The following is a 13,194-nucleotide window of genomic DNA, read 5'->3' on the forward strand; positions in this document are numbered from 1 at the left end:
CTTTTTGTTTAGGGTCTTCTTGGTTGACTATGGAGAAACGCTCATGGTGGACCGGAAAGCGTATGTGAAATTTACTTTCATTTTGCTAATCTCACCTTTGGAGGCTTGGTGGAATGCTGATGCTCATAAGTCATTTGGTGGTCAGTCTTATTTGCTATTGGTTTGTAATTGGTCTTACTGGGGGGGAGGGGGGTTACTTATTTAATTGACTGTGAAGCTTAATATCTGAAGTTCCGTTCTCTGTTACTGTATATACTCGTGTAATGTCCCAAAAGTGAACAGAATCTGCAAAATGCCCTTGGCATCCTTTTTAAGTGACGTTACTTTTTTATTATGAAGAATACACCTGTCCACATAAACTGCTTCGAAAGCGACTCTGCACTACTTGGAAATACTCCGATTCAGTGTAATACGTGCAGGGCAGAATGTGATAGCAGCTGCTGAATTGGAAATACAAAATGGTTCTTTTTGTTAATTGAAATGAGTATAGTTGGAATAATATATATGAAGAGAATGCTGATCTTTGTTTATTTTTTGTGGTAATTGTAAACTTTTGCAACTGTTGTTGTCGAGCCTGCTTCAAGGGAGGTAGGTGAAGTTCAGCAAGTTTGCTGAACTTATTTGCCATCATGTGCACCGTGCAGCTGGTGTCACTACACTGTCTTATGTGACAGCCTCCAAATGACACTAATGCTGAGTAAAAACAACTACTCACGTAAAAACATAACTACTAAATTAAAAACATAAATACCCTGGAGTTATCAAGCCAGGAAAGTGACCAAATTGGTGTTAACGCTCTAACCATGGAAATGAGCAAGTACTAGTCATAGTTTCTAGGGTCATTATGTTTAGGCTGTAGATGGGTTCCGTTGTGGTCAGGAAACGACAAATTGACATAAAAGAACAGTTGATATTGATGTGCAAATTGTTTTTTTTTTTCACATAAATCACAAAATTTTCAACATGGGTCCCAGCTACTCAGCATGCTGCGATTCTTAGTCGCACACTTCGAAGGGCCCGCTTTCAACATCTTGTGTGTATGTGAGCCTGCGTCAGCCTGCGTACGCCACATAAAGGAAAAAGCCCTAGCGGATCCGGTACCATATCAGTAGGGGTATTCTGTAAGAGTTTGCCTAGTGGACTGTCCATTTTGCTGCTGCTGATTGGACGGAGTTGTGCGAGCGAGGAGGAGACGAGCAGCCCCAGCCAATCAGCAGCGGTTGAAATGGACAGTTACTAGGTGGACTCTTACAGAATACCCCCCTGTTAACGCTGCCCATGGCATGGCGATAAGCTGACTACACAGATGGGGTGCGGGGATATAGGCAACGCTTTTGCAACCCCACCGCACTGGTCTATGCTGTATAAAAGGAATAATACAGAAAAAAAAACTGCTGTATACGCACAGAAAGGTCAAAGTTGCAACAGAACATCGGCTTTCACACTGGTTCCTCGTAGACTACCCTGCAGTCCTCTACTTAGCAACCTGTGAGTGTGAGTATTCGTGCACATCTTGGTCGCGGGATCGAATCCCGGCCACGGCGGCCGCATTTCGATGGGGGCGAAATGCGAAAACACCCGTGTGCTTAGATTTAGGTGCACGTTAAAGAACCCCAGGTGGTCAAAATTTCCGGAGTCCTCCACTACGGCGTGCCTCATAATCAGAAAGTGGTTTTGGCACGTAAAACCCCAAATATTATTATTATTATCGTGCACATCTTGTACTCCCCTGACATTGATGGCTCAGTGGTACAGCTCAAAGCGAGTGTTTTGCGCTGATCATTTGAACAGGCATCAGAAGATTACTGTGTAATGAACGCATCCCCAAATTAGTAGTAAAAAATCTGAATTTTTTTTCCTTGCATAAGAACGCACCCCCAACTTTGCTAGAGAAAAATAACACAACTGGCTCACTGCAACATATACAGTTTACGTAGTTTACTGATGTAATGGGAGAGCATGCGCGGTCGGGCGCAGCGCACAGGAGAGTCTATGTGAAGAAGGGGTGGCCGACGCTTCATCGGCATAGTGGTTATATTCGGGCTTAGGGTTAAATTCGTGTGTCCGTGGCTCGCTTTTCTGCCTGCCTTGGATTTTGACGTGTGTGATGGGCCTTAAGTCGAGCTATACGCCTGCTGTGGAACAGAGAATTTATCTGCTCACAAAGTGGAAATGTTGATCAGACACTGATAAACTTTGACATGCCGATGAGCAGGACGGTTGAGGAAAGAGACACATACAGCGTACTTGTCAAAATAGGTGCGCACTTCAACGTGATGCTTGCGATAACGGCAGACAGCTGGAAGCAGCTGCGAGGACAAGTTGGGGCACGATTGGAGATTGCCGTTCGGAACGCGCATTCAGTTTCACTGCGTGCGATTGGCCTAGGCCGCACCAACTTCGCTTGGCTGATGCATTGGTTCTTTATTCTGTGGTGGAACCACGATGTGGATGAAGTGACCGGCGACTTGAATTGCAGGTCTGATGGTTTCGATGCTGAGTGAATTTACAGTTTGCAAATGGTATACATGTATTTTTACTGCAAAGATAAGTTGCCTTATGCATGTTGCAAACATAGGTCGGCGCACTCACTTATGGGTGCACTCACTCGCACTCGCGCCTTTCAAATGAGTGCGAGTGAGTGTAAGAGGAGGTGAGTGGGAGTGCAAGTGAGGGCCAGCGAGTGTGAGTGCCAGTGAGTGTGAGCGGAAGTGAGTGCAAATGTGAGTGAGTGTGAGTGGAGGTGAGTGGCGAGTGAGTGTCAGTGAGTGCGAGCATAGGTGAGTGCCAGTGAGTCTGAGTGGAGGTGAGTGTGAATGTGAGGGAGTGCCTGTGAGTGCAGGTGAGTGTGAACATGAGTGAATGTGAGTGCAGTTGAGTGAATGTGAGTGAGTGCCTGTGAGTGCAGGTGAGTGTGAACATGAGTGAATGCGAGTGCAGTTGAGTGAACGTGACTGAGTGCAGGTGAGTATGAGTTGAAATGAGTGTGACCATGGTGTTTGTGAGTGAGTGGGTTGGTGAACGTGTGGTTGAGTGGAGGTGAGCGGGAACCTGAGTTGTGGAGTGCAGGTGAGTTTGAATGTGAATGAGTGCTTGTGAGTTGAGGTGACTGAATATGAGTGTTAATGACGGTATAAATGTGAGTAAGTGCTCGTGAATGGTAGTAGACGTGAGTGTTAACATGGTTGAGTATGTCACAGCTAGCACAACAATTGAAGGCATTTAAAGTTCCCTTTAAGAGTGGAACGCGATAGCGTAAGCGTGCTACGTTCGCATCTGAAATCATGGGAGGCTGTTGTCAGCGGGACCCTATTGAAGAGGAAGTGGATGCAGCATCAAAGGCACGTGCATATGCCGTGTCCGAACTTCTTCATATAAAACCCCATGCAAGAGCGTGCGCACCATCGACCGACAGTGGCTGAATTCGGCAATAAAGAAGAAAAAAAAACAGTGGCTGAATGAGTTAACGTGCTGGTTCCACAACCCATAGTTCCTGGGGTCGAATCCCCGGCCCACAGTTTTATTTTCAAGTTAACGTCTATTATTGCCTTTATCGGACATTTTCTCTCACCGCCAACAGACGCTGACAATGCCGACACCAGAGTTTCTGTGGCCCCGCAAGAAACAAAAACAAATAGCCATCTTCACGACTCAGGCTGACGAGCACGCCACTGGCTCTCGACCAAGTACTTTTCCGGTGATCGTAGGCGTAGCAAGAGAGGGGGCTAACAGGGGGAGGGGGAGAGGGGGTATTTTAAAATTTTGCCTTTACGGCGTATGCATTACGCATGATTCAGGTGATTAATGTTTTACGTCGTCTTGTCTGCGTGCCATTCCCTCCTCGATGGTCAACAAGGGGCAAGCTCCAAGCGAACACTGTTCAAGTTGGCGGCCGCTCGAAGTCATGAAGTTGTTTAAATATAAAGCGTTAGTAATGTAACATCCGGTTCCCTAATTGTTTTAAGGAAATATGAATATTTAAGCAATTTGAGCTTAAGGTGTATTCATTACGTGTTCTAGAGTGCTTGTGGCATGTTTACTTAGAACGATTCAAAGAACTTCGTACGGATGTATGTGTCAATGGTTTTGTCACCATGAATAAATTAAAACAAAACTTTAGTCGTGCTAGTTTTGCCCTACTTTAGTGTTAATAAACCGGCGCTTTTTAATAATTCAGTCGATGAGTCCGTTAACTTGTATTTATTATAAATGAACCTTATTGCCTTCCTCTGCGCCCCCTTTTACGAGTTCTTTTGTGTACGTAAATCAGACAATACATACGTATTCCAGCACTGGTTGTACATACATTTTGTAGGCTAGCAGATTTGTATCTGCTGGCGCAAGACGAAGGCATTTTCTCAGAAAGATGAGCCACTATGGTACTCAGCATATACATTGATTTCCACTTGAGGTTATGTTGTTAACATGGGTTTCCCATCGGAGAGTGTGTGTGCAAGTGATGGCTAAATATTTACCCTAAAATACACAAGTAAGAGGTGTGCCAATTATAATGTTCGTAAAATCAGATATCTGTTTCTTTCTACTTACTGTTAGCATTACTTATCTTTGGGTATTTAGAGTCATCTGCCACTCTTGACGCCAAGAAAAAGTAGAATTTTGTATATGGTGATCATCATTGCAATTAATTTCACGGTACGAAAAACAATCGTCAGCGAATAGACGGATGCTACCATGTAATCGAGAAGACAAATTGTTTATGTGTATTAAATATAAAACTGGGTCCAAAGCACTGCCTTCTCGCACTAATAGGTGCTAAACTGGAAACTTTGATCTGAATATACACGAATTGTGAGCGGCAAAGGGCAGCTCACTCATGAGTGACTAGCTCATGTTCACTCGCACTCATTTAAAAAGCGTGAGTGCGAGCGAGTGTGACTTCGAGTGAGTGCCAGTAAGTGTGAGTGGAGGTGAGTGAATGCCAGTGAGATTGAGTGAAGGCGAGTGTGAGTGGGTGCATGCGAGTTTGAGTGGAGGTGAGCGTGAACGTGAGCGAGTGCGGGGCCTGGAAAAATTATGGTGAGTGAGTGTGAATTCTCCCACGCTGCTTACCTACGGTTACAAATCATTAGTGTCTTAGGTTTCAATTTTTGATGTTTTGAAAATGTCTCCATTAAATTTACCCCGCCTAGTGAATGCACCCCTCAACTTTGCTTCGGTATATTGGGAAAAAAGGTGCTTTAATTACGTGGGCATATACGGTACTACAGTAAAACGTTGTTATAACGAAGCTGAAAGGGGTCGTATTACTTTGTTATAACCATTAGTTCGTTATAGCCACTATCTATTTCTATCCACAATTAGCAAGCAAGACGGGATGTACTCGCCACCAAATCTCAGCAGCCCGCCACGCCAACAAGAAAACGCCCGTCACACGGAAAAAAAGAGAGCAAGGAATTGCTATTTTATTCACGCCAAACGGCTCATCACTAATCGATCAACAGCAGACCAGCTGGCGGCTCACTTCGCAGAAAAAAAATCCTTGATAGATTTTTGCTGCGCCTTCTTCAGGCGAATGATGGCTTTTTCAGCTGCATCCGCTATTTCGAGTCCGTCCTCGCCGTCATCGTGAGCGCCAAAGAAGCGGCGCAGCAGGCCTGCCGCATCCAGCGCTTGTGCGGGTGTCAGTACGTCGGGTTCGCCAATATTAGGCTCCAGGCTGTCGTCGACACATTCGTCACTAGGCACCCCATCACCGCGCGCACAATTTCCACCCCCATTAGCTCTTCCGTCCTCACCGCGTCAGCATCGACACTGACGTACGTGTAGGAGGTGTCGCAGTCGGGCACAATGCCGGCGTCAAGGAGAGCGTCCCATGACGCTAGGGCTTGGTCGCCCGCGGCACCCTCCATTGTCGGCAGCACCGAGATCTTCACTGTAACCGCTGCTGTGCCAAATGAGACATGTCGGAAGCAATTGGCGATCGTGCTTGCCGGTACAGCCACCCAAGCAGCCTGTAACATCTCGATCGCCATGTACAAGTCAATCGTGGACTCGTGCTTCTTGCTCATGTTGAGCAGAATCTGGTCGATCAGACGCCTGCGGTAGCCCAACTTAAAGTTCATGATAACTCCTTGATCGAGGGGTTGCACAACTGCAGTGCAGTTTGGCGGCAAGAAGCATAGCTCGATGTTTTTGACACAGCGGCCATGTGGTGGGCCGCGTAGTCGTCCGGTACGAGGCATACCTTCCAGTCCAGCTGGCCCAACTGCTCGTCCCACTCCCGCAGCCAATGTGAGAAAATTTCTCTCGTCGTCGAAGCCTTACGGTTGGACACATAACTCACTTGGAGCTTTCGTTTGCCTTTGAAGCATCGTGGTGACGCACGAGGGCCGGGGTACACGCAATGGCGAACGGCGGCGGCTATGCGTTTCGGCTCGGGCAGAAACACATCATCGAGACCAGCCGCTACCGAGCCGACGCTCCGATTGCCGCCGCACATGGGGGGCATTGGAGGAGGAGCGAAGAGAGCAAGGCTCGCACCGTGCGCGAGAGATGGCGCCAGGAGCGCGCCAAGCTAGAGCAGCGCGCTGGCCCCGGCTATAAAGCTGGTTACAGCGAGGCACGACAGCACTGCGAAATGCAGGAACGGGCGGCAAGGAGCTGCGCTCTAAAGAAAGGTTTGTTATACCCATTGTGAGTAAATTTGAGCCTCGTTAAAATGAGGTTTTCAATACATGGGCATCTATTTGGAATTTCAAGCGGAATCATGATATCTTCGTTATATCCATTAGTTTGTTATAACGAGGTTTTACTGTATGAGCGGAACTTTCAGACTGCGAAATATTGGTTATGTTAATCTATGGTTATGTTATGATTGGATGCCTTGTTAATGAAGCGTATTTCAGAAGTAGCTCTCTTTGTTCGAGAAACTGACATTTTGTGTCAGAGCTGCTTCAGCCGTTTCAGACAGATAGCCATAGAATCTCTGGATGCATCAGAGCCTGACGAAAATTTTGTTCCTGAGCAAACCGTTGTTGAGCTAAACGTATTTGTTCACTTAAGAGACAAATCGCTTCTGAAGATACCGGCTAAGGTGAAACGAAATTCTCAGTAGCTCTACGCCAGACGCAAGAAGGCAGAGCTAAAGGGTGCTGTCTCCAGGGTATTTTTTGCTGACCTTACTACAGTGTACGGAACTGCAAAGGAACCTGGTGCTTCGGCTGAAACCTGCAGCACGTGTCACAAGTGCCTCTGCAACCTGAGGGACTCGTTCAGTTCCTGTGATTCATACCATCAGCGTTGCTGCCTTTTGGCACTGTTCCCAGTGATTCTCTCCCACCAACAGATAGATGATTCCATCCGCAACCTCATCCGGAAATACTGGAAATGCGGAGACACCCTTGGGGTTTGGTAAAGTCCAGACCTGTACACCAGAACAAGGCTTAGCCCAGAGGATATCCAGGCGGCACTGAGCTACTACACTAAAGAGAAGCTCTACTGCTCCTGAGAAAGCACAAACAAGAAGGATGTCATTGTAATTACTTCAAAAAGATGGAAAGAGTATACGTTTCAATACGGCTAATGAACAGGTCCATTTGTGAAACATTTTGTCTGTTTAAAGTGGCTTACCCTGACACAGGCATCGAACTGACAAAGTTCTCTCTGAAACCGAGATGGGTAGTTTACACATTGTCTCGTGAAGTTTGCATCTGTACGTACTGTGCGAACACCAAGCTATAAGTGCATGTGCCTTAGAAATGGCCACGGGTCAGTGAGTCTTGACACTTTTATGGAACACCTTCAAGAGTGCTCAAAGAAATTGGTGCTGCACGATTACATTCAGTTTGTTCAGGGCAAAGCCATCAGTGTAACAAAATAATTCCTCCAGAAAGGTTGCGTCCTCTTACATTTTTAATTAGCAGAAAACTGGACTGTCGTCCTGCCAGGAGAAGTTCAGTCGTATCACTGGCAAAAAACCAGTCTCCATATTCATGGGTGTCGTGACGACTAAAAAAGGAACATGCAGTTGTGCTAATATCAATGATGGCACCAGCCATGATTCTGCCTACTGTTAAAATTGGGGTTTAGCACCAAGTCCTAACAGGATTATCGAGAAACCCTGCCATGCCTGATTGGAAAGCGCAGGGTAGAGCTCAAATTCCTATGGGAGGCTCGGGCTGTTCTTGGTCTTGCTGGCACCCCACAGTGATTACCAGCCCCTTGGTGTGTGTGCGGGAAAAAGGGGAGGCACTCCTTACGCGAACTGTCATAACTCAGTGTGTCCACCACCCCAGAGAGCTTGACAACCCAGAGAGAGAATTGGACCCACGAGTTCCCACCAGCGGAGGCAAGAATGCGCAACTTTGCCTAAGAGAGAGAAAGCAGCCGCCAATCATTGACCAGACTCTGTGCATACTACATGATGTTGGCGTGGACAAATGCCTGCCTATGATTTTAGCGGGCCTCTTTAAGCGGCCCTGCAATGTATCTTTCTGGTATTCTCTTCTCATCTTTCCTACTTCATTACAATGGAATAAACAAGTGCAAGTTTTGCACTAGTAATTGTCTCATCCCTGCCTCATCGCGATGGTCTCCTGGGCGCCTGCCGACAATGCCACCTAACCCAGTAGTAATGCCTGTAGAAGTCAGCCGAGGTTCTAGTAATCAGTAATGTGGAAAGTTGGGCTAGTTGGTGATTGATCATCATACCTTGCTGGTGAAGCAGTGCACTGACACGGACACAAAGAAGATAGCGAGTGTCGTCTTGTGTGTCTTCTCTGTGTCCGTGTCAGTGCGCAGCTTCTCACCAGCAAGGTATGATGTTCTAGTAATCAGCCTCGCAACACCATGCATCCTATGCTGCAGTAAAGGTGCATTAGTGGCTCAAGGATGTTGCTCCGTTATATGCACATGGCACGTACATCAGTGATAGTGTGCCAAACTATTTCAAGAACTGGTACCAGCTCCACGAACTTGCAAGGACCATATACATCTCGGTTAAATGGCTATCTTCTGCAGGGGGGACTGCAAAAACACTTGCGATGCAATTAGGGGCGTCCTAATGCATTGCGCAACCCTAATACAACCTTCGCAGCCCCGCCACATCAGTTATTAAATGTGCAAAAGATACGGTAAACATTCTAAATGCAAAATGACGGAACGTGACATTGACTCTCCTTCTAAGTGCAGACTTGAAAGTCAACAGGGAAATGAAAACAAAGAACTGGCAGTGCGTCCGCCCTTAGCCTGGAATTTAGTCCTGGCATTTGTGGCAGTGGACGTGTGTCAACCTGGAGAACCACAAATTGCTTGTTGCAAGAACAGCCGAATCTCTAAAAAAGCAAGGGCAGGACTAAAAGCTGTTTTTCAGCTACGGCTTCAAAAGGTGCAGCTGATGGCTGCTACATTGAACGTAACAGAATCGTATTAAGCAGAAATATTTCTCAGCAGCACTTTTCCAGCGCAAAACATTTCTGTATGAAAGAAAAACCATTGCCTCCTTTACCTTTTTTTGTGCCTGCCGCATGAGTGCCGCGGCGTCCGCCGTGCCCTCTCCTTTTACTTTCTCGATTTCACTTTAAAGTGCCGCTTGGTGGCTCCACCTTATTACCCGCTTGCAGACGACGTTCTCCCCTGCTCGCCCGCCAGTGGCTTGCAGACATTTCGCACCGCGCTTTTTCTCTTGTTTGCAAGCAAGAATTACAAAAGTTATTGGGTGTTTTCGCAATGACAATAAAGGAAGTAATCTCTGTACGCAATAAAAAATAAAGGTGAAATAAATTGGTATTGTGACTCTTACTGGGGCCATAATTGACTCTTACTGAGGCCATACTCACGGAGCGAAAAAATGTTTTCTTTTTTCTTAACATAATAGCACCAGCACTGCATTGTAATAACATTTTGTTAATGCACGCTGTGCATAGTACGTCACCAAAAATTTTAAGACCCACAGCTGCAATAGTTTCTGGGATCTCATTGGAATCTCATTTTTTTGCAATTCACAAGAACCAGTTCCGGCTCAGTGGAGACTTCTAGTTCTTTTTTTTTTTTTTTAGCCAAGGCAAAATTTCTTTGTGCTGAGATAGGTTTCATGGTTTTGGGTACTTGTACAGCAAAATATATATGTTTGGCGAAATTAAAGGGGTCGGCAGACACACCAATGTCATTATCTGAACACATCCTGCTAGTTCTTCCTTTATGGTCGTTTTTGTTTTTCTTTGTTATAAAATTTGCATTTGGTTTACACATTGGCACTTTGTTAAGGGCTCCTGCATGCATCTAACTTTATCGTGGTTTTCTTTTCTGACAGGTTGCGCAAGGTGCCAAATGAGAGGATTCTTGAAGTGCCTTTTCAATGTGTTGAATTTTCAATTCTTGGACTGAAGCCTGTGCGGTGGACAATTGACCCAACAACCATTACAATGAAATTGTAAGTGCAATTTATTGTCTTAAAAATTGCACTCAGTGGTGAAACTGAAGAGAGCATTTTTATTGTATAACTTCAGGTTGCTGACTTCTGCTTTAAAATGAAACACACATCTCTCGTTGAACCTACTTTGGCTGCATTGATTGGCGGATGTGTAAAAAAAAATACTGACCGCTCACATTAAGTAAAGCTAGTAAATTATATATTTGCATAGATGCCTCCACATCTCTATTAAAGTCTTCTGTATTGTGGCACCATAAAAATGTGCGTATCACAATTTTTCTTAACATTGCTAGTACACATTTCTTAAATTAAAGGAGCTTTGCAATTCCGCAAATTTAATAAAGCTTACCTAAAGTTCCCTATACAGTGAACCTCCACTACAACTGCAGGCTACTTCAAAATGGTGTTCAAGTGGAAGTTCATTTCAGTGAAGTACAGATACAGAAGCTTGATATCACCAAGAAATGTGGAGGAACATAAGGTTGCATGTGAAAATTTCTGATAACAAGGTCAAAAACCCTATTTATGCTTTCGTGCCACTTGTGCATTGATTGTATCATCATGTATCACGATTGTATCATTGATTGTATCACAGGGTACTCAGCCATTTATGTGGCTATGGTATTTTTTTGTGCTGGTCAGATGGCTACTGCAAGTGGTTACTATCTGATGATATTGGAAACTATGCCACAAAAAGAAGCTGTCTATTTGTGTTCTAGCTGTAACTTGAATGTGAGGTTGGTAGCTGCCCCACTTCGAAAATCTAGAATGACCTACTGGGGCTATTATGGTACACACCTGACCATGTGAACATACATGAAGGAACAAGAAAAAAAGGGGTTTATTTGAGAGTGAATAAAAGAAAGTGTGTAGTGTTCCTTGACTCTTGAAAAACACTCGAATGTAAAACTGCTATATTTAATGCCTTGAAAGCTCTAAGTTTCGTGTAGTGTTTAAAATTTATTTAATTTTGTTTTCGGCTAAGCGTTGTACATTTTATATGATAAAGCGACAAAGGCTAGAGACTTCTCTCACTGCTTGAACTTCCGACCAAAAAAGTTGTGTCGCATGTAAAAGAAAAATATAAGTGTTGAGTTGTGTAGCTTATGTAACATTAGGTCTGCAATGAGTCACATATCTTAACCCATTTCTCACTGTACAGGTTTCTGAGACCAGCAGTCACAGTGCACTGCTTGCATTTGTGACCAAGACATAATGCACTGCATGCTGGAAGCACAAATACCATATTTACTCAATCATGAGCTGGCCATGATTATTAGGCGAAGGTGCAGCTGGGGGACCAGAAAAAAAAACCTAAGAATGTGTACTAATGCAAGGTGTAGCGAAGCTGGTGGGTTATTCAGGCTCGACATGGATCGCCCGAAATGTAGAATAATCTGAAGCCTTCGGGTTAATTAGTGCGGGTTATATGTGAATTTCACTTCATGGCAGAATGAATTTTGCCTTGTGATGTGGCTTTGAAGCAGTGGACACTGCCCTGCCTTGGAGGCACACCAAACACCAAAAGGCGAACTTTGTGCTGCTGTGAAGTCGCACCCCAAGATTAAATTCGCATATAACCCGCACACCACCTTTACTGTTAACTTCTTTGAAATTTTGGTGTGGGTTATATGCGCATAAATATGGCACTGCCTCACCTGCCAAGGTTTATAAGTTGCTACAATTTGCGCTGCTGTGTAAACTAGATCGCCAGAAATGTGGCGCTGCTGCTGTCATATTGAAACAGTAACTAAATCTATCAACCTCGCCTGTAAGGCGGGGGGTGACTTCAATGCAAAGGATCCTGGGAAAAACCTTGCCTTATATTCAAATAAATACTGTAATGAGGCATTTGGCAGCAAACTTACGTCCACGAGGTGTGGTTGTAATATTTCATGTGTAATTACGTAAAAAATGTTGCAGATCGACAACTGCACTGCAAAACTCACAGTGTGGGACTTACTATGACTGCTTTACTTGTGTAGCTTCCATAGCATTGCCTGCTTTGTATAACCCAATAGAGTGATCTTATGATGACTTTCACTATGTATGCCGATAGTCGTAGATTTTAGCACAGCCTAAAGGGCGACTACAGTAAGATGGCTGTTGTTTGTACCTAGCCCTTGAGATCAAACGACAGTGAGGTGATAGTAAGAAGGATTCTACAGTACGACTGGTATTAAAAAGGTGCTTCCTTTAACTTCTCCCTAAAATTCACTGTAAAAATCCACAATGGCATTATTCTCGGCATTCCCCTCAATGTTTCCTTAAACCCAAGTGCAGCGGGAAAGGGGCGAGGACTACTGTCACCATGTCGCCAGCAGGGCTGCTGCGCAGTCTCTGAACGTGATCACATCAGTCCATTTGCACGAGTTCGGCTTCCTGAACTGAAATTTTTCAATGGACTACATCGCATTTCAAAATGGGTGTTATTAGTTGAATTAATAATAATAATAATAATAATAACCATTATTATTATTATTATTATTATTATTATTATTATTATTATTATTATTATTTATTAAATATGCAGTGAAGTATGTTATACAAGCAAAAGCACAAAACCGTTTTAAGGGTTGTTTCAGAGATTTGCAAGTTAACACATGAGATATAGCTCAAATGGTATTTCTTTGTATGCCGCGGTAATATTCATCATGGGGCAGCACTGGGGACAGAGTAGAAGACTCTAAATTTTCTTATGTTCTCACATTTAGCTATTTTTATTTTTATGTAGAGTACCATTTTTTACACAAGTTTTCTTCTTTTTTGTGTCAAGGGTGTATTGCACAGTTTCTGATCATGTC

At 44.4% G+C, this 13,194-nt stretch overlaps 1 protein-coding gene across 6 annotated transcripts in view; it reads left to right on the forward strand.

Annotated features, from left to right (window-relative positions):
• LOC142559637 (putative ATP-dependent RNA helicase TDRD12) overlaps positions 1-13,194 on the forward strand; it is a 220,059-nt gene that overhangs the window by 32,327 nt on the left and 174,538 nt on the right. For all 6 annotated transcript variants that reach the window (XM_075671239.1, XM_075671210.1, XM_075671233.1 and 3 more), the window contains exons 5-6: positions 13-60; positions 10,271-10,390. In XM_075671239.1, the coding sequence (XP_075527354.1) occupies positions 13-60; positions 10,271-10,390 (168 nt within the window). The remainder of the gene's footprint in view (positions 1-12; positions 61-10,270; positions 10,391-13,194) is intronic.

Source organism: Dermacentor variabilis, chromosome 1 (genome assembly GCF_050947875.1).
Source record: "Dermacentor variabilis isolate Ectoservices chromosome 1, ASM5094787v1, whole genome shotgun sequence".
NCBI classification, from domain to species: Eukaryota; Metazoa; Arthropoda; class Arachnida; order Ixodida; family Ixodidae; genus Dermacentor; species Dermacentor variabilis.